We start from the raw sequence: 27,626 nt of genomic DNA, 5'->3' as shown, positions 1-27,626 counted from the left end.
ATTTGGCATTTGAAGCAGAAAATGCATCATTCAGAGTTAAAAATCAGATTTTATCATTGGGTATTCTCAGCTAACACTTTGTTTTATGGTATTTAAAAGACAGGGATGCATTCTGGATGAAATTAAAGGGAAATGGGAAAATTCACTCTATGAGAGTGGAAGCAGATGGGAAAATTCACCCAAATTTTTCAGCACAGTTGCCTCCCCTTTGTGAGCACTGGAGGGTTTAGGTGGGGGATTGAAGCTTTTGAGTTCTTTTTTTTCTCAGCAACAATCCTGTCCCTAACAAGAGAATTATTTCCAGGTGCATAAATCATTCCCTGAGCAACAGATGCTGTCTGGAGCCCAAATAAGAATTGTGGGGTCCAATAACACAAGGGCACAGGTTCCCCCTAATGCAATTCATGAGTTTGGATCTCCTTCCTCCAGCCAGGCAGAAATTCTGCATTAAATGTGCAGGTTCTGATCTTCCATCCTCATGGAATAATTAACCAGAACTGACAAATAAGTGGGAAAATGATTGGTGAAAATCTGCAAAAACCCGTGGGCAGAGCAAGGGGCTTGCACAGAAATAATACACAAAGTTACACACAATAATATATAACATATGTGTATATACATTATAAGTAACTAACTTTATTTAGTTTTCATTTAGTTGCTTTGATCATTTTGAAGAATAAGAATGACTGATAAATTTTCTTTTCTGAGCTTCAGAAACCCCCTCTCCATTTTTTCCAGCATGCCATGGAAAATCATCTTTTCTATTACACCATTTCTCATAACTGCAAAATTCTGAATTTGGGAATCTGTTTTTTCCAACTTGCTCGTGGAAATTGCTGTAAAATCTCCAAAGACCTAAACCTGTATTTTCTGTTAGGCAAAGAAAATTACAACTGAGGATGTTCTTGGATTGTATTTCACCAGCAAAAGTCTCCATTTTTAGCAGGGCTGAGGTAATGAGCTATTTAATGACATAGATTGTGTTTAAATCATTCTGGTTTCTTGCCCAAAAGCTCTCCTCAGTACCACTGCCACCCCACAAGCAAATTCCTACCACAAGTGAAAATTTAGACTTCCAAAGATAAACTTTCCTCTCCTCTTGTGGTAAACCCAGTGCAGAGCATCAAGAATTTTTAATAAACACACAGCTCTTCATTTTCTATACTTTCTGCATATTACACAAAATACTTTCTTATTAAATACAGATTTGCTTGGTGTTTTTCTTATAGAAAAAAAATAAAAGATGGAATATCTTTGCACTGACAAACTGCAAGAAACTTGAAACGAAAGGAAAAACAAAATCCTTTCTATTTCCTTGGGCTCCTCTGGCTGTCACTGGCACAGGCCAGGCTGATGACATTGGATTTTTCATTTCTGGTTGAATTAAGTCATCAAAGCATCATTGGCTGAGAGCAGAAGCAAATCCCACTGTGGGGAGCAGCCCTGAGGGGGTTCCCACACCAGGGACACTCGGGTTTGGGGCGATTTTCTGGGAGAACACCTCAGGGATGAAAAGCAGATGTGTGTGGACAGGGAAGGGGATTTGGGATGGCAGGGCTCTGCCCAGGCAGGGATGGAATCATGGCACACACAAGCTCTGAGCGTGGGCACAATCCCATCCTTGAGAGCTGAGTGCTCCACATTCCTCACCAGGCTCTGAATCCAGCTCCACTCCCACTTAATTACTGCCAGTGATGACACATGAGGTTATTAAGTGAAATCATCATTCCTGGACCACTGTTCTCACTGTTACATTTGCTGCTCCATCAAGTTCTCCTGTGTTTTCTTTGCTGGTTGCCACAGGATTCTTTGTCCTTGCTGGTAGCAGATCAACATTTCATTGCCCAAACCAGACTTCTCTGGCCAGATCCACACAGGGTCTATTTTTTCCAGAAATCCCTAGTTTTTTATGGCCTGGCTCCCAAAAGAAAACAACACAGCAGCCAACAGCAGGAAGGAGTGAAGCTGTTTCAGATACCTGGATCCCAAACCATGCTCATATCACCAAAGTCAGACACTGATTGCTGCTGATGATCCCCTGCTCTCACATCTGTGCCATTCCAGACCTTCTCCAGCTGCAAGGATCACTTCCAAAATCCAGTATTTTACTTCCATAATCCAGTATTTTCATGGTCAGAATGCCTCACAGAAATGACATAATCCCCAGCTTGAGCTCTTGGTCACATGGACACATTCCTTCCCCATGCTCACATTGGCAAACATCTTCCTCCACAACCAGTTACAAACTGACCCATGTGATTTGTGCTCTCAGATTTGAGGGATGGGAAAAGAACTGCCTGGGAATCGCTTTAACACTGGTGCAAGATCCATTTCTTAGTGTTTCTAAAAGCTTTTAACAAAAATCTATGTTTTAATAGCAACAGCGTTGACACTGATGAGATCAGCAGACAAGAAGGCTTTGGAGATCAGCATTAATTTGAATTGCCATCTCTCTTAAAAATACATATTTAATATGTTTGTAAAAGAAGCCCAAAGTCTTCTGCTTCAGGTAAATAATGAAGCAAAAATTGCCCTAATGCAGCCACCTGAGTGGGTTAGATTTGGTTTTCAACTTCCCCAAAAATGGCCTGAAAACCACTGAAAACAGCAGCAGGTAAGAGGAACATGTTTCCTGCCATCACCAAACACCATTCACATTCCCTTCCCTGTAACTATCCCACAGCCACTTCTCCAAACACCACCCCAAATAATCCCTTGCTGACCTCTTCCTAAGCCTTACCTGGAGTTTCAAATTGCCAATTCCACACAAAACTTGCCAGGAGGACAAATTATTCCCACTCCAGATCCACTGATGACTACACAAAATGTGGCTATATCAAGAATCTGGTAACAAGAAGAGCTCCAGGTTTATCAGAATCCAGTTCAAGGATCACTCCTGGGCCTGCCCAGACAGCCCAACAATCCCTGCCTGTTCCTGGGAACGGTGTCCAAACACTCCTGGAGCTCTGGCAGCCTCAGGGCTGTGCCCATTCCCTGACTGCAGTGCTCAACCACCACCTGGCAGAAGAAACTTCTCCCAAAACCCTGGTTATGCTAATTTCTTGGAAATAAAGCACAGGGAACAGACTTGGCTGTCCTCAATGTATTCACTAGCAGTCACCACAGCAGAACACGATGCTCACGTCCAGATTCCTCTTTTCATTTCAAACCAGTGGCTGTGCCTTTGTTCTACATGAAACCACATTTGATTCCTTTTAAATTAACAAATATCGTGCCTTTAACACAAATAATATCAGCTCCATAACAGCTTAAATAATCCAAAGACTGGTGCACATGGAGCAGACAGAAATCCAACAGTGTCCTGCCATTCCTGCTGTGAACCCAGATTTTATGATTCCGAGGTTGCCAACTTTTCCCATCACAATCTCAGCAAGTCTTTTGAAAAAAGAGACATAAATGGGAAGTCAAAAACGACAGTTCAAGACCATGCTGGTCTGAGCACTTGAACAGTACTGGAATTTGTGTTACTAATTATTTCTGCAATATTTACTATACTCACAGCTGGCGATTGCACGGATGTCAGAATTCAGAATAAAAGACTGAGGAATTTCTGGTGAATACCCACCAGCTGAAGTAAACCAGCCCTTTAGGATTTCTTCCTAAAACCCCTAAACCTTCTTCATAAACAAAAGCCACCAGAACATCTCATCACACATCAAACACACTCTTAAAATCTCATTTAACCCCTCCACATCTGCCTTACCAACACACCAAAGTCCCCGGTTTCACTCACAGCGAATCCCGTAGATCATGAGAGGATCCAGCTGCTTCTTGCCGTGCTTGCCCTGGCCCGAGAGGTTGGAGATGGCCTGGATCTCCCTGTGGAAGAGGTAATCCAGCAGGGTCAGCGCCATCTTCTCGGCCGTGCGGCAGTTGGTGCTGATGTGCAGCATGTCTGCAGGTGTGATGGGGCAGCGCACGCGCATCTCGGGGTTGTTCTCGTCACCCAGCCACGTCCCGTTGGGGTAATCCTCTGAAACACACATGGAGAGAGGCTGGGTTATCCTCTGAAACACACATGGAAACAGGCTGGGTCATCCTCTGAAACACACATGGAAACAGGCTGGGTGATCCTCTGAAACACACATGGAAACAGGCTGGGTGATCCTCTGAAACACACATGGGGCAAAGGCTGGGGTAACCCTCTGAAACACACATGGAGACAGCCTGGGTGATCCTCTGAAACACACATGGAAACAGGCTGGGTGATCCTCTGAAACACACAGGGGGACAAGCTGGGGTAACCCTCTGAAACACACATGGAAACAGGCTGGGTAACCCTCTGAAACACACATGGAAACAGCTGGGGTGATCCTCTGAAACACACATGGAAACAGGCTGGGTGATCCTCTGAAACACACATGGAGACAGGCTGGGTGATCCTCTGAAACACACATGGAACAGGCTGGGGTAACCCTCTCAAACACACATGGAACAGGCTGGGTGATCCTCTGAAACACACATGGAAACAGGCTGGGTGATCCTCTGAAACACACATGGAGACAGCCTGGGTGATCCTCTGAAACACACATGGGCAAAGGCTGGGGTGATCCTCTGAAACACACATGGGGCAAAGGCTGGGGTAACCCTCTGAAACACACATGGAGACAGGCTGGGTGATCCTCTGAAACACACATGGGGACAGGCTGGGTGATCCTCTGAAACACACATGGGCAAGGGTGAGCAGGGAGACAGGCTGGGGTGATCCTCTAAAACACGCATGGGAGAAAAGCTGAGACAGGCTGGGGTAATCCTCTCAAACACACATGGGGCAAAGGCTGAGAAAATCCTCTGAAACACACATGGGGCAAGGGTGAGCAGGAGGCAGGCTCAGCACACAGCCAAGATTGCTCAAGTTTGCATCCTCTCCCCCAGTTTGCCTCCTGAGCGCAGCGGGATCATGATGGCCACTGAGAGAAAGAAACCCAAATTCACTCAGCAGTGACCAGAAGTTATTGTTGTTCATGTTCTGACCCACACAGCAACTGGTGAGGCCAGCCCAGGTGTCCAGCTCACTCTCAGAGATCTCTTTTATTGAGAAACCACTCCAGGCCCAGTGCTCTCATCCCATAAAAATGAAGGTTACTGCAGCTCTGGGATATTCTCAAAGCACAGCAAATTTCAAGCAATCAACAGCTTTAAACCTTATTTTTCCCCAACCCCAAACCCATGAGATTAAAGCAAAGTTAAGCAAGATTATAGATTTAGGAAATTATAATCAATAGTGAGCACTAACCTGTTTAATCATTTAAAAGGAGTACATCAAGCAATTACAATAATTTAGGATGTAACCAGAGATCCTAAATATAATTTGGGTTTTTCCTCATATTTACTGGCTATATTATTTTCTAAATAATAGTTTCCCAAGGAACAGGCCCAGCAGAAGGATAATTATTCAATCACTAATCATCTTCCCTCTTATTCAAATGTAAGACCATCAGTGTCACAGCTATACCTACCTACACACACACTCAATATATTAAGAAGCTTTTTTATTTCTTTCCCAGTTTGTCAGGGGGAAAAAAAGGAACATGAGGGATTTAATTAAATAAATAAATTGAATTCAAAGGAATATTAGGCCCTCACTTCAACTAACCTGTGCAGACAATGCCAAAAGTTGATGGATTCAAGACTAACCAGAAACTGGAACAGAGCTCAGGACCAACCCTACCTCAAGTGGAGGATGGAACACACAGTCAAAGATGAGACTCCCATTGCAGACATGAACCAAACCTCCAGAATTCCTCACACTGCTAATTGGAGCAGGGTAGGAAACACTCCAGCAATATTTCAGTGTCCACTGACATGGACCATTTGGGTTTGATTTCCATGTTTGCTCAACTGTGGAGTAAAACAAGGTTTGCTGACTGAGGGGTCACTCAGCCCTTCCACAGAAAGCTTCCCAGTAATTTATTGTGAACAGCATTCAGCTACAATTACTTTAATGACTTTTCTTTCATTAAGTGGTCTTACAGCAGAGTTTTGTATGTAGACAAAAATAAACACAATAAACCAGTTCCTGGTTTCCATAACCCTGCCAGTCCCCCAAGGAGGTGACAGAGCTCAGGTCAAACAGCGTTTCCTTTTCACACCGAGCAGCACCCACAGCAAGCAGCATCTGCATATCCAAACCCTGCCCTGGGCTTTATCAGACTACAAGCCAGAAGAACTCAATAAAATAGAACATAAAAGCAACTCCAAACACTCCAAGCTGCTTTTCCAGCACGACCTTTGGGTTGAGTCACCCCACATGTCAGGGCCAAGTTCGCAGGCTGAGTAACGACAGGATGAGGCAAACGTTGGGTTGTGCAATCCTGATTTATCACTGAGAGCAGCAGATTATCAGCACGAGCACAGCCACACTACCAGGGAATGGCTTGGGCTGGAAGGGACCTCAGAATTCATCTCCTCCACCCCTGCCATGGGCAGGACACTTTCCACTGTCCCAGGCTGCTCCAAGCCCTGTCCAGCCCGGCCTTGGGCACTGCCAGGGATGCAGGGGCAGCCCCAGCTGCTCTGGGCACCCTGGGCCTCCCCACAGGAAGAATTTCTTCCTTATGTTCAGTAACTTGCAAGGAAAACTATTTATTATTGACATATGCAGCAACTCATCCCTCAAATTTTTTTCCTGCTGAAATCAGAACTTCATGCCCTATCCTGAATATATTTTTATACACTTGCAAAATGTTTGTATTTTTTTGCCTTAATTGGATCCTTTCTTTTTTTATCCTGAGCCAGGATAGGTCACACTGGCTGCTTTCTGCTCCCAGTACCAGGTGCCATCTGAAAAATAAAGTGGTTTGGATGAGTTGTGCCTTGTTTTGCATGCCACTGTGTCTGGCCTCACCACAAGTCTGGTTACCATTATCAGGGAAAACAACAGGCTGTTCCTCAAGATAAATGGACTGGGTTAGAAAAATTTGGGCAGATCTGGCGAAGGAAAAACATCTCTGGATCAATGTGTATGTTTTTCAAAGAAATTCTAGGAAGCCTGAATAAATTATCCTCCAGCCTATCACAGCCTTGCTGCCTTACAGCTCACAGGATTGCTGTTGGATATAGGAATTTTTATTCCTTATGGAACACCTTTTGCCTGCAGACTTTTTTAACAAACGTTGTTAACCTACACGGAGCAAAGATTTTGTTCAATTTGCAAAATCCTCTCTTTTTTCTGCTGGCACAGAGTCCAGAACATACTGTTTTTACCACATGCAACTGTTCTTTTATTGCTCCCAGCCTGGAAAAAAAGACATTATCTTGTTATTCTGACCTATGACCACAATCCCCCCACTAAATTATCTCTTGCATTTTCCTCCTCCTTTCAAACAGAAAGGGAATTTATTTTATAACCATTTTGCATTAAGCATGACTGAAGTTAACCATGAATCCACTGCAGCTCTGTGAGGGCACAAAAGCTGAATTATTCCTTTTTTTAGATCAAAATCATTCCTGCCAGGCTGCCAACACATCCAGCACTTTGCAGGGAGCAAACACAGAACTGGCACCCAAAAATCTGGTGGAAAAAGGAAATCCAGGGCCAGTTCTGAGTGAGGCACAAACACCCTGAGCTGTGGTGTGAGGTGGAGGAGAATGGATAAGGCAGGAGAAAACAGATTGGGAATTGGGAATTGGGTGGAAATTCCCTCTGAGCAATTAAATACATAAACAGTATTGACTAAATCTGGATCATTGGAAGCTCCCAGCACTGAAACATCCTTTAATGCATGTGGAATGGCTCTTGAGGTGCATTATCAGGCTTTAGAGGTGATATCTGGGTGGGATAGGTTATTTAGTGCATGCATGTAAAAGGCAGACTCCACCCCCCAGCACTGCACAGCCATACCCTGCTGCTGCTCCTTAAAGGTGTCCAAAAACTCAGCCAGTGTCAGCTGGGGAGGAAGGGAACACTCAGAGAACTCCCTTCCCTTCAGCTCAGTGAGAACACTCAGAGAGCTCCCTTCCCTTCAGCTCAGTGAGAACACTCAGAGAACTCCCTTCCCTTCAGCTCAGTGAGAACACTCAGAGAACTCCCTTCCCTTCAGCTCACTGAGAACACTCAGAGAACTCCCTTCCCTTCAGCTCAGTGAAGCACAACTGCACACACTCACCTGGAGCTCAGCTCTTCACACACCTTCTCATTTTGCCCTAGTTTTCTTTCTTTCTTTAATTAACTGAGGAAGAACTCCATTCCCTGGAGGGTGGCAGAGCCCTGGCACAGCTGCCCAGGGACAATGTGGGGTGTCCTCCTCTGGCCACATCCCAAACCCACCTGGATGTGTCCCTGCCTGGGACTGGGTGACCTCCAGAGCTTCCTTCCAACCATTCCCTGATTCTGTGAATTTTCCTGAGGACCCTGCTGCCCTTTCAGGGGAAAGGAGCTTCCTTGCCCTTTTTTACACCAAGTATCAGATCACCTCTGCTCATTTCTCCTCCCAGTGCAGAAAGCCCTGCCAGCTTTATCAGAGTCCCTCCCTGCACTCCCAGCCCCATTTCCCCCCACACCAATTTCTAGTTCCTCTCCATTGTTCCCCTTTTTTCAACATCACAAAATTTGCCTTTATCTCCATTCTACTGAACCCAGTTTGCTTTCCAGTGCTGGTTTTGACTCTTTTTTGCTGCATTTCTTTTATCTCCCAGCACAGCTGACCATCCATCCCTGTTTGGGACGTGCTGCCACGCAAACAAGGAATTCTCTGGGAACAGGAGGAGCCAGTGTGGGGTCAGCAGCAAAAAAAAGCCCTGTCAAGAGAACAAAAACCAGACAGGGGCTGCTCTGGCCGTGCTCTCCCACCCAGGGAAGTGACAGACACTGAGCTGTTCCATTTTTCCATTGGGATAGGCTCCCCTGGTCTGACATGAGCTTGAAAGCAAAGCCAGGCTCTGCTCTAGCCCCAGGAGCTGTCAGTCATTCCTTTAAACTAGGGAAAACAAAAGGAAACACCTGCCCACAGAAATACTGGAATTAACATGTTCCATCACTCCAAGAAGTTGTGTTTATTTTACTCTCAAGGCTGGGTGCAAAGTTGGCAGTGGCAGCAAAAGACTGGTAGGTGCAGAGAGGCAGAAAGATGAATTAATCTTTAAAAAATTAAAATAAACCCCGAAAAAACAAATCCTAACTTACAAAAATAAACCTTCATTTCTAGAGAAATTAAATAATGTTTTGGCTGATGTATAGAAGATTCAACATCAGCATCATGTGGAGGGTTGGAACGAGATGAGCTTCAAGGTCCCTTCCAAGCAAAACCATTCCATGATTCTGTGATCTTTTAATGAGCTCCTGTCAATTAGCAGAAGTTCACAGGGGCAGTGATTAATTGGCAGAGACTCCAGAGCACTGACTTTATTAATTAAAAATCATTAAGTCTGTGGAAGGGAGGGACAACCAGGCTGTAACTTCACCTCCAGATGCAGCAGTGGAATTGAAAGCTGTGCTAAAAGAAAGGTTAAAGAGCTCTAAAGTCACATTCAGCACAACCTCCTCCAGCACAAAATGCAGCTCAGGCACTGGGAATTGTGCCTGAGGAACAGCCTGGGCACAGAGCTGGAGTTTTTCACTCAACTGTTCTAGTGGGGGGAAAGAAAGGTTTCATTTCCTTGTGAATATCAAAGAAAAATAATGGAATAGTTTGGGTGAAGGGACATTGGAGATTGTCCAATTCCAGCCCTGACACCTCCCACCATCCCAGGGTGCTCCAAGCCCTGTCCAACCTGGCCTGGCACACTTAGGGATGGGGCAGCCACAGAAAATCACATTTACTGATTTCTTATGAGTTTTCTCTGGGAAATCCATTCCAGGGCCTCCCCAGCCTCACAGGGAGGAATTCCTTCCCAGTATCCCACCTAACACTGCCCTGTTTCAGAGCAAACCCAGAAGAATTTGTGCTCCAGGTAAATATTCCACAAAGGCTGTGGCTGAAGGAGACCCAGTCCCAGCTCACTGCCTGTGGATCCAGGAGCAGGAGGAATTTTGGGAACAGCCCCTGCACTCACAGGTTCTTCAGCCTCAGCACAACATCAGTGAGGCATCATTCATTTGTTAAGAATAAGGCTCAGTTTTGGTGAAATCCAAGAGAGATTCCCTTACTTTATGACTCATAAAAGGATGTGATCAGATTAAAAGTTCAGATAAAAAAAGATCCAAAAAACCCTCAGAGAATTAAAACCCATGGACTCAAAGGGCTTTTTTAAAACCTTGGAAAATGTGTTTCACATCAGAAAATCAGATTTCTAATGTGGATTTTGCCCTTTTTTCCTTGTTTAGTATATCTTTGTTAGATTTGGGTGGAGATGGGCCAGCATTAACTGCAAATATCCTTGTGGCAGACACCTGCAAGAAACTTGTTCATCTGCTGGCTCCCAATAATTGAAGAAAAAACCCAAAGCAATTCAATTTTTATAATTTTCTTTGGCTTTCACCAGTCCTCATCAGTGTCTCCACATCAGCAGCACATCATTGTGTTTTAGGGTACAAAAGGTTCACTCCTGCCCTGCTCCAGCTCCTCTCACTGTCTGTGCCTGTCCTGAGCAGCTTGGCAGGAAAGAGCTCCAAGTGCTCATCCCACGGGTGAGATCTGAGCCTGCCTGAGCTGGAAAATCCTGTGCACAGATAAGTCTGGGACACAGAGCTGCCTGGATTCCCACTTGGAAAGCAAATCCTGAGTGCTGCTTAATGCTGCCATTATCAAATGACTGCTTCAGATGCCAAGTTGAGGAGACAAGATGTGACTGAGGAGTTTTCTCTGGAAAAAACATCAGTCATCCCTTAATTAACACCCAGTCTCCCCTTATCTGCTCCAAAAATACACGGTCACATTTCCAGCCTGGGGCTCTCTGCATGAGAAACAGGAGGGACAGGACACAGGGAATGGTTTCACACCAGGGTTACATGGGATATTGGGAAGGAATTCCTCCCTGTGAGGCTGGGGAGGCCCTGGAATGGATTTCCCAGAGCAGCTGAGGCTGCCCCATCCCTGGAGGTGCCCAAGGCCAGGCTGGACAGGGCTGGGAGCAGCAGTGGAAGGTGTCAGGGCTGGAACTGGATGGGCTTTAAGGTCCCTTCCCACCCAAATCATTCCATGATCCCATGTCTTCAGAGCCATGAAGGCCCAAAGAATTGATTCACAAATGAAGTTCTGTGCAAGGAGGGCACTAAGGACCAGCTGCAGCATTCAGAATCTTCAGAACTTTCAAAATGCACAAGAACTCTGGAAAGCACAGGAAAAGAGTCTCAAAAGAACTGAACAGAGCAAACTTTTTCTGCTCTTACCACCCTGAAGGTGTAAGGGCAGTGTGTGAAAAGTGAAGAGGAAAATAACACTGGGCCAATTACATCCATCCCATGCAACCATTATAAAATAAACCATTACAAAATAAACCTCTAAAACAAAACACTATAAAAGACATTTCCTCATGTTTAGTGTATAACACTTAATGGCTCTCCTGCTCCAAAGGTGTATCAGTGAAACTAAAAAAGCTCTTCCTGTGCTCCTTGCTCTGCACAAGACACTGAACTGTACAAAGCTCATTGTTTTTAAGCCTAATTAGAATGTTCACAATTAAATAAAAGCAGTGCTGTGTTTGAAGTGAGAAGATGCTGCACTCCAGAACTCCCAGTAAGAACACAAGCATGCCAAAATTAACTGGATTTTAAAAAACACGTGGATTGAAGTCACAGTGTTCAGTCAGCAAAAAACCAGCCTTGTTCTGCACCATTACTGGAACTGGGCTCAAAGCTTCTGAATCATTATTTTTTAGGGATAGAAAGGCAATAACACTAATTTTTAAATGATCACAATCACATGAAAGCCAGCAGAGAGCAATGAGTGCCTTTACAGAAATCCATTCCCTAAATCCTGGAAATATCCACAGCTCAATGTCAGACAAACTCAACTCTAAGCACAGTTCAGTTGTGCTTTCCAGAGCCAGGATGACAGAGAGGAGCTGTCCTGAACACCTGGTGTTTGGTCTCAGTCCTGGGCTGGATCTCCATCCTGGTTTTACCTCTGCACACCTCAGAGTCACCTGGAATTCTGCCCCAGCTGATGAAAGCCAAGGGCTGCTGTGACTTTGCCTCTCCCTGCACACCAGCCCTGTTATTCTCCATCTTTTCCTTTATTAATAATTGAATTTGTGCCACCCTGCAGGTAAAGTCACTTAGCAATTCCATCCCGTGCAAGGGCAAGGGCAGGTGGAGGGGGGTCACTGATCTGATCCTCAAAGCATTCATCAATCTCAGAGATTTTGAATGGATGAGTGTTCCAGAGGTCTGAGGGAAATCAGATCTGCAGACATTAATGGATTAGGTGTTTCTTCAGAATTTACATGCACATCAATGGGTCAAACATCACATTTGTCTGTGCAAATCTGTGCCACACCAAGGCAGAAAGGGAATTACACAACAAACATCTTCCTGGTGCTGGCAGCTTTGCTCCTGGCATAGCTCACAGAGCAATATAAATTCTGGAATCACTGAGGCTGGAAAAAACCTCCAGGATAAGAGTCCAAGCTGTGCCCAGTCCCCACATTGTCCCCAGCCCAGAGCACCGAGTGCCACCTCAGGGATTGCTGGGACACCTCCAGGGATGGGCACTGCAACCCTCCCTGGGCAGTTCCAATCCCTGACCCCCCTTTCCATGGGGAAATTCCTGCTGATGTCGGACCTGGGCCTGCCCTGGCCCAGCCTGAGGCCGTTCCCTCTGCTCCTGTCCCTGTTCCCTGGAGCACAGCCCAACTCCCTGGCCAGGCTCTTGCATTGCCCAAGGTGCAGCCTTTGAAGGCCTTTTAATAAATCCCTACTTTATTCCTTTAACACTGTCCAGCCTCTGTCCTAGGCAGCCTCTCAAGGCATCGTTGCTTTCTCAAGACACCTGAGGGCTCTGTAGCCTCACACGAGGCCTCACTCTGGGGCCTTTAGGACGTCAGGCCTAAACACCACCAGGACTGTGCTAAATTACCAGACCTAAGGAATTACAAGTATGCACACTACGAGTACTGAGGATACATAAAATGTACATTAAAAAAAAGGCAAAATCTCCCCTTGGCAGCCCACGTACCTTCGGAGTTGAGGGTGATGAGGGTGACGTTGTTGCCGATGCTCTGGCTGCCCACCTGGCCGCTGTTGGACACCGAGTCGCTGGCCTCGGAGCCGCTCTCGCCGTCCTCATTGTGGCTGTCGTCATGCCCGGGCACCTTCACCACGATGGTGTTCTGCCGGCGGCCCGGCACCGCGCTGTGGGCAAGGAACACGGGTCACCTCCAGAGAACAGCCCTCAGAAGGAACGTGAGCATGGAATGTCCAAATTCCAGCGTCAGTTCAGATCATGGCCCTGCACCTCGTTGTGAGGGACAACACCTTAAGGGAATGGCGCCTCAGAAGGAACATGAGCATGGAATATCCAAATTCCAGTGTCAGTTCAGCTCGTGGGCCTGCACCTCATTGTGAGGGCCAACACAGGTCACCTCAAGGGAACGACCCCTCAGAAGGAATGTGAGCATGGAATATCCAAATTCCAGAGTTACTCAGTTCAGCTTGTGGCCCTGCACATCGTTGTGAGGGACAACACAGGTCACCTGGAGGGAACAGCCCCTCAGCACAAATGTGAGCATGGAATATCCAAATTCCAGCGCCACTCAGTTCAGGTCATGGCCCTGCACCTTGTTGTGAGGGCCAACACAGGTCACCTTAAGGGAATGGCGCCTCAGAAGGAATGCGAGCATGGAATATCCAAATTCCAGTGTCAGTTCAGGTCATGGCCCTGCACCTCGTTGTGAGGGACAACACAGGTCACCTCAAGGGAACGGCCCCTCAGAAGGAACGTGAGCATGGAATGTCCAAATTCCAGTGTCAGTTCAGGTCATGGCCCTGCATGTCATTGTGAGGGCCAACACAGGTCACCTCCAGAGAACAACGCCTCAGAAGGAACGTGAGCATGGAATATCCAAATTCCAGCACCACTCAGTTCAGGTCATGGCCCTGCACATCATTGTGAGGGCCAACACAGGTCACCTCAAGGGAATGGCCCCTCAGAAAGAATGTGAGCATGGAATATCCAAATTCCAGCAGCACTCGGTTCAGCTCATGGCCCTGTACATCGTTGTGAGGGCCAACACAGGTCACCTCCAGAGAACAGCCCTCAGAAGAAATGTGAGCATGGAATGTCCAAATTCCAGCACCACTCAGTTCAGGTCATGGCCCTGCACGTCGTTGTGAGGGCCAACACAGGTCACCTCAAGGGAACAGCGCCTCAGAAGGAACGTGAGCATGGAATATCCAAATTCCAGCATCACTCAGTTCAGCTTGTGGCCCTGCACATCATTGTGAGGGACAACACAGGTCACCTCCAGAGAACAGCGCCTCAGCACAAATGTGAGCATGGAATATCCAAATTCCAGCGTCACTCGGTTCAGGTCATGGCCCTGCACGTCATTGTGAGGGCCTAGACAGGTCACCTGGAGGGAACAGCCCCTCAGAAGGAACATGAGCATGGAATATCCAAATTCCAGCACCACTCAGTTCAGGTCATGGCCCTGCACATCATTGGGAGGGCCAACATAGGTCACCTCAAGGGAACAGCGCCTCAGAAGGAACGTGAGCACGGAATATCCAAATTCCAGAGTTACTCAGTTCAGCTCATGGCCCTGCACATTCTTGTGAGGTCAGCTCCAGAGAACAGCCCCTCAGCATAAATGTGAGCATGGAATATCCAAATTCAAGCGTTACTGAATTCAGCCTGTGAGGACCAACGCAGGTTACCTCCAGAGAACAACCCCTCAGAAGGAACGTGAGCATGGAATATCCAGATTCCAGTGTCACTCAGTCCAGCTCATGGCCCCACACATTGTTGTGAGGGAATTAAAAGCACTAATTGACAAAACAAATGTGTTGGATAAAATCAGCTCCTTTAAATCACTCTGCTCCTGTAGAACTGGAAGCCATTCAGCAGAATAAAAATCACACAGGATCACCAAGTTGGAAGAGACCTTAAAGATCATCAAGTCCAACCCATGCCCTAACACCACCTCAACTAAACCATGGCACCCAGTGCCACATCCAGTCTCTTTTTAAACACATCCAGGGATGGTGACTCCACCACCTCCTCAGGCAGATGAATCCAATACTTTACCACTCTTTCAGTAAAATACTTTCTCCTAACACCCAACCTAAATTTCCCTTTGTGCAGGTTAAGACTGTGCCCTTTGGGTCACACGTAGCAGAAGGAATAAAAAAATCTTAGGTATCAACTTCCTACATCTGCCTCAATGGAAAAGTCTAGGCCCCATGTGCAAAACAAAAGAAATATCCCAGTAATTTATAAAAATATATTAATTACGACCATTTTCCACCCAGAATCCCCAGGTCTGCTTGTTTAAAATTCACTTTAGATAGTCCAAGTTTTGCTTGGACTGCATATTCCTCCTTCAGCTGGTTAAATACAGGATTTTGGCCTGTTCCCAAGGGATTGTGCATCCATGTAAAAATCCACAGCTATAGGAAACCCTTCTTTAACTTAACCCAGAGATAATCCCAGCTCCTCCAGGATGTTCTCTCCCACCAAGGGGGAAGCAAGAGAACCTATCCAAGCCCAGGTTCAATCTTTCCCCCATTATTACCTCAAGGATTCCTCATTTTTCCCTTTAAATGGAAGGGAAAAACTGGCCTTTGAGACTGGCCCTGGCCAGGGAGGAAAGGAGGGAGGGTTCCAGGGAATGGCACTCACTTGCTGAGGATGTTCTCCAGGGAATCTGCTGCTCTGCTCAGAGGCTCCTCCTGCCCCACCATCTTGGCCACGATGGAGTTCTGCCGGTCGTTGTTGAGGATCACCGTGGTCTGAGGGACAACACTGCAGAAACAAATAATCACAGAGGGAACAGGAATGTAAAGGAGCAAAGCTTATAAATAATCCATGAAGAGGGTTTGGGTTTGAGTAATCCAGGGAGGGTCTGGGCCTCGTCCCTCTCCCGGCACCGCTGACGCCGGCAATCCATCGAGGCTGACACCGGCACCACCTCGAGCACTCTGATTTTCCCAGAGGATGGATGGCTCCTATGGAATTATATAAAAGTCCACGACCCCTGGGGAAGCAAGAAGGAATTCATCAATTCAGGACACACAGGGGGAAGTGTGTAAATCACAGCTCCACCAAATTCTTTCTGGGAGAATCTGAGTGGTTGCAGAGGTACTGTGGCAAATTTACAAGGTAATGCATCAGTTTCAGTAGGGTAATTCTTAGGAAAAGAGAATTTGAAAGGATTTATTGCAAAAGTGGACAATGAGCATGGTTAAAGGGCATGTGCTGTCCTCCAGGGTGGGGAGATGAGCAGCATAAGAAGCATCAGAGCAAACAGGACCAGACTGTAACCGAATAAAAACAAAACTAAACTACTTCTTGTGTGGATTTCACACATTAAAAAGCCTAAATCCAAATACCAAAATCATTTCTGGTGTAAGAAACCAGAAAAAGCTTCTCTTATCACTCCTGATGAGAATGGAGAAGGAAAACTCGAGACAGGCTAAATTGACACTGGAGTACAAAAGGAAATATGGAACAAACAACTGTCTCCACATGCAGCTGGGCACCTGAGCTGTTGGCAGGGATTATTCACATTACTGCCACACCACACTCAATATTCCCAGGTGTGGATTTCACACTTAAACTGTTCCTGCTGTGCTCAGGGAGAATTGAGGCTGAGAAATGTTGGTTTAGTTCCCCTTTGCTCTCCCCACAGTAAACAGCTTGTTCTTGTTGTCACTGCTCCAACATCCCAAACGTGACTGGGGGTCATTTATTTTCCCCTGGCTAATTATTGAAACACAAATTAAGCCAATTTGGTGATAGCAAGTGCATTTCCTTCAGCTGCAGCAGAGAACACACTTGAACATTCTCATGTCTGTGTAAGCCTCAAGTGCCAAATTATCCATCATCAAGGAAAGATAAGGCCCTGTCGTGGAGCTGAGGATGAATGGATCCCAATTTTGGCACCAACAAAATGCTTGACCCTGGATTTTTTGGCTCCAAAAGCCCCAGGCTGCAATGCCCTGCCTCCCCCTGCCAGGGACTGCCTGTGCTGCTGGGATTCCTCAGGGACCCCTGGCTGCAGAGCTGGGCAGGCTCTGGGGGATTTGGGCTCATCCCAGGCAAGGGCAGGCTCTGCCAGAGCTCCCCGTGGGCACATGGAGCTCAGAATTCAGAAAGAAAAAAAGAAAGAAATGGGGGCTTCTGGTGCTTTCCTGTTGTTCTCTGGAGAATCAGGATTTAGGGCACTTCCAGTCAAAAGGGAAAAACCCACACATTTTTATTTCTGAAAAAAAGACAACTTCCATCTCTTTTCTCTGCACCAAACATTTCAAAACCTCCCCAAACACTTGATAAAAGAGGGAGATGTGGCAGTGCTGGCAGCTCCCAGGGCAGCAGCATCGTGTGTGTGCTCATTACATTGCCCAAATTATCCAGAGAGCTGCCCTGCAAGTTCTCACATCCCAGCTGAAAATGTTCAAGTATTTGACACTTCTTTCAGACACTGTTCTTTATCAGCATCTCCCTTGCAATCACTTCTGAAGGCCTGTTTAAAATGTCACTTACCAAAGCTTCTTTTTAATGAAGACTCTGAATAATTAATTTCAACTGGAGAGATAAATGCAATAAAATTACATTTAGAAAGTCCTTAGCATTTTGCTCTTATTAAGTTTCTATCTGAAGAAAAAAATAAAAGCCTTAGCACTAAAAATTGGCATAACATAAGGAATTGAGGGGGGTTGCTTTGTCTTAGGAATGTTCATTTTTATGGACTTGCTTGAAATTCTTTCTGATGTCCAATCTGGACCTCCCCAGGAGCAGCTTGAGGCTGCTCCCTCTCATCCTGTCCCTGCTCCCTGGGAGCAGAGCCCAATTCCCACCTGGCTGCACCCTCCTGGCAGGGACTTGTGGAGGATGATAAAGAATTTGCTTCCCCTGGAGATGTTCCAGTCCCTGTTTTCAGATTTATTTAGAAATCTGATGAATAGCCACGAAATAAAAAATGGAATTCGACATAAAATCAAAATATTGGGCCAAGCTGAAAAAAATCCATTAAAATTCATTAAAGCTAAGTGCATCCTTGGATTGTTCCCATTCCTTTCTTCAATCTCTCCATCTCTTTCTGAAGATGAAACTGCTTTAACCATTCCCTCTGTACTAAAAGACAGAGAACACAAAGGAGGAGGAGGAGAGCTTTGGATACTCCCTCAGACCCCAAGGGAAGCAATTTTGAGTGCTGTCAGTACTCAGGGGGAAGATGGAAGGAAAATATTCCAGGGGTCAGGGGGAGTTTCACAAACCCAGAGTGACTGCACAGCCCCAGAAGTTTCCATTTGTGCTCACATATTCATTTCCCCACAAGCATTAGGACTTGGAGAGACTGGAGCAGCAATTTGCCTCTTCTTGGACACAACTCTCTAAAAAAATTTAAATGCATGCAACCTGCAGATATTTGGGAATTTTTTAATGCAGTTTACTGAATAACCTGTCAAATTACAGGTGAAAATATTCCTAAAAAATAAACATACCAACTAATGACTGCATATTTAGCCTTTGATTTTTTTTTTTTTTAATAGAAAAGGCCAGTCTATATTTTGCATAAGGAAATTGCTGGCAAAGGTCATTTTCAGTATGGAAAATGTGTGAGTCAGATCTGATCATTCATCTTAAAGGCTGGGGTCCCATTGCCAATAACCTGCCAATCACCCAGAGTGCAGCCAGAGACAGAAAAGAACTTTTGGCAATGCCAGGACCATCCTCTCCTCTTCCCAGCTGAGCTTTCCATTTGGAGAGAGAGAAAAATCAGGCAGAAGGAATGAACTGACATTTCTCTCTTGCATGGGGATCAAAAGTGTTTCTCTAAAAAACTGAAAATGACTTGGAGTGAGATTTTCAGGCAGGTTCTTCCCTTTGTCCTCACTCCCATGGATCAGCTCATGGAGAAGCGTTAATGGGAAGAGGAGCTGGAATTCCTGCTGGAAAACTCTGCAGCCTAAGGGAAAGCCAGGCTGGAAAAGAGCCCTTGAACTTTGCTATTTCCCAGTTTAAATTAAAATTTAAATGTACAGTTCATGTGTGGAGGAATATCACAATTATCTCTAGCAGGGAGAAAATCTAAATATAACAAACATTTTTGTACAATGTGCTGTTTTCCTTATTTTATCCCTAGTTTATCTTGCACTAACACTCATGTTCATCCTTAACAACAGCCCCTTTTTAGATCTTTTCATCATTATTTAGGCAGATAATGTCCCAATGCTCCTTCCTCCTGATGGCCACCTGCTTCCTTTGCCTGCTGCTGACAGAGTTAAGGATCCCTATCCAAAAAGAAGAGAGAAAACCCACCCAGGATCTGCAGCAAAGCCACCAACTGGCACAGAATCCATGAAATGGCTTTGGGTTGATGCTCCAAAATGAACAAACCTGTCAACAAGCACACTGTGCACAGGCACCTCAACAATTCCAATTTCAAGCCCCAAATTCATGGTCCAGGCACAGGCAACTGCCAAAAAAGCAGCAGTGGCCTCCATCATTTTCAGAGAGCTGAGGATTGAAAGTTCTCTTTGGATTCTGGACGTGCCCCAGAGCAAAGACCCCAGGAACAGCCCTGGAACAGGTCAGGCCAAAGTCCAGCAGGCAGGGCTGCAAAAACTCCTGGAGCTGAGAGCTGAGAGACCTGGGAGCAATTTATAATAAAAGAGAAAGCAAATGCTGCTTTATCCAAACAATTTAAACACAGTCAGTGTTGGATTTTCAACTCAGCTCAGTACAAATCAGAGATTTTCCAAGTTACAAAATCTATCTTTACCTACAGAGGAGCCTCTGGTTGGCTGGAGGCAGGAGAACATCAATTACTGGCTTTAAGATTAAATTAATTTTTTTTTAAATTTAATTTTAATCCCATTTTTAAAGCTGTTAAACTCTCCTGGGGATTATTGTGCTCTGAGAAAAGCTAAACCCACCTGGAGAACCCAACTCCAAAATGACAACACCCATTTCCAAGGAGTTCATCAACTCAAACCCTCCTGTTCCCAAGCCAGGCTTGCTCCTCCAGGGATTTTCCACCACCTCGATGGGGACACAAATTATTTTAGATCTTGGTTTAAAAAAATACAACAAAATTTTAAAATCTCTTATTTGGAACACAGCTGAAACTGTAAAAATTAAGTGTGGTGACACAGGGACAAGGAACACTTTGCTTTTAAGAAGTACACAAAATTAGGAAAAATAAGAAAAAAGCAAGAAAAAAAACCCAAGAAAAATGAGAAAAAATATATAATAAAAAAGGAATAAAGAGAAAATATATCATTTTTTTAAAAAATAAAAATGGGAAAAAAAGCTTTTAAAAATATTTTCTAAAAGGAAAAATGGAAATAAACAGGGAGGGAAATAAACAGGGGGGGAAATACCCAACCAGGCAAACGTGTGACATAACCAGGATTGAAAAGTGCTAGAAATTACATTAATTATCAGTCTTCTACTTTTGATTATGGCCAAGAAAAGGCCAGGTCATGCCATAACCAGCAGGTCAATACCACCCTTTTTGAAGATAAATGTACTCATAAAAATACAACAGCAGAGATATCTTGTTTTCAGCCAGTCTGGGAAGAAATTTACAGTTATTACCCTTCTTTGAGCCTTAACTTCCTGAGGCAGATAAGGAGCAGCACTGCAGCACGTGGAGATTGTGCTCAGTGGGAAATGAGGCAGCTGCCCTGACCCCCAGCAAGTTCCAGGAGTGAAATTATTGATTAAAATAGAAATTCTGCATGTTTAGAAAACACAGTTTGAATCAGGAGAAAGATCTGGAATCCTTCATTATACAATTAGTTACTTTGAGATGGTTTTCCTGATGTTCTGACAAATTCTGGTATCAGTAGAAGTCTGATGTAAGCACTAAATTCAATTTAGATTTAAGCACTCAAATCTTGGGGGTGGAGGAGGCAGTGCTATAAATTGGATTTCAAGATATTAATTACAGGAAATGAAGCCTCAGTGATCACCAGGTAACAAATAAATACAATTATCAGGTTCCTGTAAACACCCCTGAGCTCTTTCTGGGAGTTTGTAAATAACTCCCACCAGGTAATTCTGCTTTTCCAAGTTCCCAGCCAGCTCCGTGCCCTTGCCACCACCACAGACATTGTCCAGCCATTCCAAGGATGCTTGGAATGAAATTAGGGATTAAATCTCAAATTTCCAGATCCCCTGAGGGCACCCTAAAGAAATCCTGCTCTTCCCTTGGTATGAAAAACACAATTTCAGGAGTTATTGGGAGCAGATTTCCCGCTCATGGAACAAAGAGATGGAGCTCAAGATATGCAAAAATGTACAGTTCCTAAAAAAAAAGGGGGGAAAAGACATTCCAAGGGTTTTTAGGGGTTTTTAGGGGTGGAAATGCAGCAGTTAAGGGGCAGCTGCTGCCAAGGACAGCAGATGGATCAGGGGCTCCAACCTCAGCGAGATCTGGGAGAGGTTCTGGAGCCACAAAGGGTGGGAAAGACCTCCAGGATCAGCAATTCCAACCTTTAGGGGTGGTTCATCCTTGGGAATCCTTCTATTGCTCCTTCCCATCCTGCTTCAAGTAAAACTGGGGCCCTGCAAACCCACTGAAAGAAATAAATTATTTACTTCTCAAACTCGAGTGTTTGAAATGACTCTAAATTTCAATTATTCTATGATTTGCTCAAAGCAAGACTGGCAGTTTTCACAATTTTTAAAAACAAAATTACTGCTTTAAACTGCTCTCAACTGGTACACAAATTATCCTGGGACACCACCTAAATATCTGTTCTTTCCAAACCTTGTCCCTTTAATCACTAATTGATTACCTGCTCTCCTCTTCATTTCTTTTCTGGCACTGGCAGAATTAACTCCCCAACCTACAGGAAAAGTTTCCAGGGTCTGCTTTTACTGCTGAATTTTCAAATTCCCAGTGTCTGCACCATTCAAAATATTTAAATTCTGCCAGGCTGGAACCCAAAAGGATAAATAAGGCTTTTCTGCCCCCTTCTGTTTATGGTCTGCTCAATAAATTAAATATATTGTGTGTAACACAGACTTTCACAACCCAGTGCTCTGCTTCACACTGATAAAGATTTGTAGAGTTTCACTGAACATTTTCCCATTTTACAACATCCATGAGGTAAAAGCCTGCCTACTTTTATTAAATATAATAATTTTTTAATTGTTTCTTTGGGCAGAAAGCAAAGATGAGCCCTACAAAGGCCTGAACCAAATCCCACTTCCTGCTCCTTTCCATTTATTCTTGGAATAATAATAATATATAACATATATATTATAATATCTTATATATTCTTATATAGTAATATTAATATTATGAACATATTTAGTGTTATATATTCAATAATAATAACAATAATAACACTCCTGGCTGTGCTCATGGAGCCATGGAATTCAATGTTCTGCCTTCCCAGGAATTCATCTCATCGCTGGGATTTGGCCAGCTTAACCCACATTTTAATAGGTTATAATTGATTTTTAAATGTTCTTAGACAGTAATTAAAGTGGCAAATGTCCCCCTAATCTGTGTCTAAATCCAAATCCTGTTTGATTCCCATGTATTCCTCTTTTTTTCCCTTCCCAGACACCCTTACAATGAAAGGATGTTGATTTTAAATAGAATAAAATAGAATTAAATAGAACCAAAAGGATTCCCTGAGGTCTCTGACCCAAAGCAAGTGTTTCAGCTGAGTGGCAATAAATCAACTGTTATCCACATGTGGCTAAGAGTGAACAGCAATCCTGCAAACCTCCCAAATTAAAGGGCTTCACATTTATCCTGAGCTAAGTTAACAGGGAAAATGCCCAATTTCCTAGCAAAAAAAGTAAAATATCAAACCCAGTAACACATCTGAAACCTGAGCTTTATCACCTAAAATCTGATTTTCAGTGCAAATTCTCTTGAAGAATTCAAAACCACCTCTTTTTAAAAGTTCATTTTGGTGGTTTAAGCCTGACAGGCACATTTGAAACAGCACCAGTGCAATTAAAAAGATCCAAACCACACTTTTTCCATCCTTTTCTCAGCCCTAAATCATCAGCTGCTACTTGCTCAGCTCTCAGTTGAATTATTGGACTCTCAGAAATGATATTTCATCAGAAACCATTAACTTTAGAGAAGCTGCAGTGGGGAGAAGGAATCCACAGTTCAAATCTTGGTCAGTCTGAGAAGTTGTATAAATGAATTCCACCCCCTCCATGCAGGAATTGCTGAAATCAGCTGAAGGGATGCTGGTAAATCCTTGGTTTCAGCCCATAAATGACCTTTCCCCTGAAATGCTGCAAGTCAGACACTGCCTCCAATTTATCAACAAATCCTGGGCCCTTGGCTCCCCAATATCCAACACTCCTGGAATGTGAAATTCCACAAGAACTCTGCTGGGGGAGCTGATTAATGCAAGAGGCCACTTCCTCCTAATCCTGGGGGAATTTGGAATTCACAAAAATCCCAGCCCTTATTTTCAATAATCAACTCGTTTTCAATAATCAACTGGTGTTGCTGATAAATCAAACAGATCACAGAAATCTTCTCCATGAAATCCACGTGGCCAAAAAGGCAAAATAAAATTAAACCTCAAGAGGTTGAGGCTGACACGTTTTGTGACAAATTAGGAGATTTTGGAAAGCACTGTTGGGTTTTCCAAGGAATTAAAGGGAATTAAAGATGTCAAGTTTTGGGAGGTTTTTTTGGTTTTTTTTTCCATTCCACTGCCAAAGAAACAACAGAACTCTGGATAAAGAAAAAGGAGCTGACAGATAATCTAATAATGCCTTATTTCATTTGTTCTGTTTATAAACTCCATTTTTGAGTGCAGGACAGAACTGTAATTTTCAGAGAAACTTCTCTACTACACCTCAAGAAGGAATTTGGGGTTTTCACCACATATCCCAAGGCACAACAATTCCTGCAGGCTGCAACTGCTCAGTGCTGGCACGATGGTGACAGACACTGACTTCCCTCATGTACAAAACCACACAAAACACAATTCACAAACTCAACCTGAAAACAGAGCGTTCATACACAAATGATGTGTGGAAACTCCTTGATCTCTTTATCAGAACCGAAAAAAGGGGACTCCAAAGGCTGGAAAAGCAACAATTTTGTGGCCCAATCCACAAAATTATGAAAAACCATTCAAATTCTCACCCCCTAAACTGAAATTTCACTTCACCAAATTATTTTACTCAAAAATATCCAAATTTTACTTCCACTTCTTCTGTAGTCTTTAAAAATCTTGTGGTTCCAAACAGGATTTTTTAATTCACGAAGTGTTAATGATGATTTTCTCATTGTCAATATTGACTCTGTTTCCCCACAGGGAGTGGAACCAAAATGAGCGTGGAGAGAACAGACCCCAGACAATTGTGCCATTCTCCTGCAGCCCCTTCCTCCTCAATCCTCCAGGAAAACAGAATTCCACCTGGGAGAATCCCAGAACCCAAATATTCTAAAGAATTGTTGGTAATTATTTATGGAATTCCAAATAAACATTTGCTCCCGTGGCAGAGCCTGCTGACAGACAGGGAAAGGTTGGGAATTCCTCCATCCAAACAAGGACAAAAGTCCAGCTGTGGTCCTGTCCAAGCCTCCCAAAATTCACTTTTTGCACATTTGCTGCTGGGTGGGGCCCCAGGAAAGGCCAAGGATAAATAAAGGAGAAATAAACCTGGATTGCTGCAGAATTTCCTGCAAACCTGGGCAACTCCAAAGCTTCTCCAAATCAAACCCTGAGAGCTCATCCCAAATTCCTGACTCTGTACCTGACTCCCCTCTCAGCCCCAGGCACTGTGGGCTGTCTCCAGGGCTGAATCTGCTGCCAGGGAAATGTTTTTCCAGGCTGATTCATGGACCTGCACCTTGAAAAGAAACCCTTCACCCTGCCTGATCCTCTGCTCCTCAATCCATGCTTTGTTGCCAAATAAATCAATTAAAATCTTCCTGCAAATTCAGGGTCTTCAGAAGCAATTCCAAGAAGGAACAATTAGCTCTTAAATTGAGTTAAAACCAGCAAAAATCCTGAAGGTTCCCAATGTTAATTTATTTATCACTGAGTGAAATAAAAGGATATAAAGTGGTTTACATCCCCTAATGAGTTATAATATCAACTGCAGTGAACACAGGGAAGAGACTCAGCAGCCACTGCTCACTGATAAGGGCTGAGGAATTATTATTTCTTCCAAAAGTCTGGATTAGCATAGTGGGATAGTTTATTATAATCAGTAAAAATCCTCCTGATAAAAACGCAATTAGATTGGCCAAGGGGTTTGTAACTCACAGAAAGAATAAATATATCGATATATATAAATTTAAAAAATAGAATTCTGGCTATTTTAGGGTTTATACACCAATACCTTGATTATATTTCTTTAGGTTTGTTTGTTTTCCTAAAGGTTTTATGGAGAAGCAAAAGTATTTTTGCTAAATCTAGAACAGTCCCCCTACAATTCATTCCACACCACATCCTCTGCTTTACAACCTCATTTAAGATCATCTCAGCTCTCAAGTTTGCATTATTTGACCCCAAACCCACTTATAAACAAGGAAACAATGAGCAGAAACACAGCTCTGGAATTTGGGGGATGTGGGGCTCTGCCAAATGGCAAATTTCAAAGTGGGTGGACAAGTCCTGTTCTCCAAATTCAATTCAATTGTTCTGCTGATTAAATTCAATGGTAAAGCAAACATTTCAACGATCCACACCTACAAAAACACACAGCAAATTCAAACATCCCATCTGGTACAAAACTGCATCTGAGGATTAATTAGCCACATTAATTAGCCAATGTTCAACCCCCAACGAGTTTTGTTCAAGGACACCAGGATGGATTTTGGCTCATTAATTGAGTGCAATTAATCTACAGTTCCATTTACTACTGTCCCACTCTCATTAAAGACAAAAAAAAGAAATGTTTTTATCTCTATACTTGTTGTCAATTACCCACAAATACATATGGAACAGAACCAGATGCTTGTGGTCTGTTTTTTAACTGTAGCAAAAAAAAAAAAATAGGTCCAGGAAAACACCTGAGCTCCATTTACCTCTGGATTTTCTCCATTTACATCTGAACACCTCCAGCCTGGCCTTGGGCACTTCCAGGGGTGCCACAGCACATACCATGATGTGGAAAAGCAACAATTTTGTGGCCCAATCCACAAAATTATGGAAAACAATTCAAATTCTCACCCCCTAAACTGAAATTTCACTTCACCAAATTATTTTACTCAAAAACATCCAAATTTTACTTCCACTTCTTCTGTAGTCTTTAAAAATCTTGTGATTCCAAACAAAATTCTAAAATTTGATGACATACAGAGTAGCAGCACACAATTCCAGAAAGCTTGAAGCATTCCCCATCCACAGTAACACCATTCCTCACCAGAAGGCTTCAGGTGCCTGTCCCCACAGAGTAACAACCCTGCCACCTCAGAAGGCTGCAGCAGCTGCTCCTCCTGTCCTCCAGCCCAGCCTCTTATCCCCCCTGATGTTCATGCCCTGCACTTGTGTGCCCTCACATTCATGCCCTGCTCCTGTGTGCCCTCTGTTCCCTGATGTTCATGCCCTGCACTTGTGTGCCCTCAAATTCATGCCCTGCACTTGTGTGCCCTCAAATTCATGCCCTACTCTTGTGTGCCCTCTGCTCGCCCCGTTCATGCCCTGCTCCTGTGTGCCCTCTGCTCCCTGATGTTCATGCCCTGTCCCTGTGTGCCCTCAAATTCATGCCCTGCTTCTGTGTGCCCTCTGCTCCCTCACATTCATGCCCTGCACCTGTGTGCCCCTCAAATTCATGCCCTACTCCTGTGTGCCCTCTGCTCCCTCAAATTCACGCCCTGCCCCTGGGTGCCCTCACATTCATGCCCTGCTCCTGTGTGCCCTCTGCTCCCTCCTGTTCATGCCCTGCACCTGTGTGCCCTCTGTTCCCTCACATTCATGCCCTGCCCCTGGGTGCCCTCTGTTCATCCCTCTGTTCATGCCCTGCTCCTGTGTGCCCTCTGCTCCCTGATGTTCATGCCCTGCTCCTGTGTGCCTCTCAAATTCATGCCCTGCCCTAGGTGCCCTCTGTTCCCTCACATTCATGCCCTGCCCCTGAGTGCCCTCTGTTCCCTGATGTTCATATCCTGCACCTGTGTGCCCTCAAATTCATGTCCTGCCCCTGTGTGCCCTCTGCTCCCTCAAATTCACGCCCTGCCCCTGGGTGCCCTCACATTCATGCCCTGCCCCTGGGTACCCTCATATTCATGCCCTACTCCTGTGTGCCCTCTGCTCCCTCCTGTTCATGCCCTGCTCCTGTGTGCCCTCTGTTCCCTGATGTTCATGTCCTGCACCTGTGTGCCCTCTGCTCCCTCACATTCATGCCCTGCCCCTGGGTGCCCTCTGTTCCCTGATGTTCATGCCCTGCACCTGTGTGCCCTCAAATTCATGTCCTGCCCCTGTGTGCCCTCTGCTCCCTCACATTCATGTCCTGCCCCTGGGTGCCCTCTGTTCATGCCCTGCCCCTGGGTGCCCTCTGCTCCCTGGTGGTTGCCCAGCACCCCTGGGCACTCCATGGCTCATTGCTGTCAGTGCT

The 27,626-nt window shown here is 44.6% G+C and overlaps 1 protein-coding gene across 1 annotated transcript in view; it reads right to left on the bottom strand.

Annotated features, from left to right (window-relative positions):
- Window positions 1-27,626, bottom strand: part of BANP (BTG3 associated nuclear protein) — a 115,941-nt gene that overhangs the window by 72,442 nt on the left and 15,873 nt on the right. The window contains exons 5-7 of the mRNA XM_054640759.2: window positions 15,741-15,863; window positions 13,077-13,252; window positions 3,755-3,994 (exon numbers count right to left, since the gene is read on the bottom strand). Coding sequence (XP_054496734.1) covers window positions 3,755-3,994; window positions 13,077-13,252; window positions 15,741-15,863 — 539 coding nt within the window. The remainder of the gene's footprint in view (window positions 1-3,754; window positions 3,995-13,076; window positions 13,253-15,740; window positions 15,864-27,626) is intronic.

Source organism: Agelaius phoeniceus, chromosome 12 (assembly GCF_051311805.1).
Source record: "Agelaius phoeniceus isolate bAgePho1 chromosome 12, bAgePho1.hap1, whole genome shotgun sequence".
Lineage (NCBI taxonomy): Eukaryota > Metazoa > Chordata > Aves > Passeriformes > Icteridae > Agelaius > Agelaius phoeniceus.
This window is presented reverse-complemented; position numbering and strand designations above follow the sequence as displayed.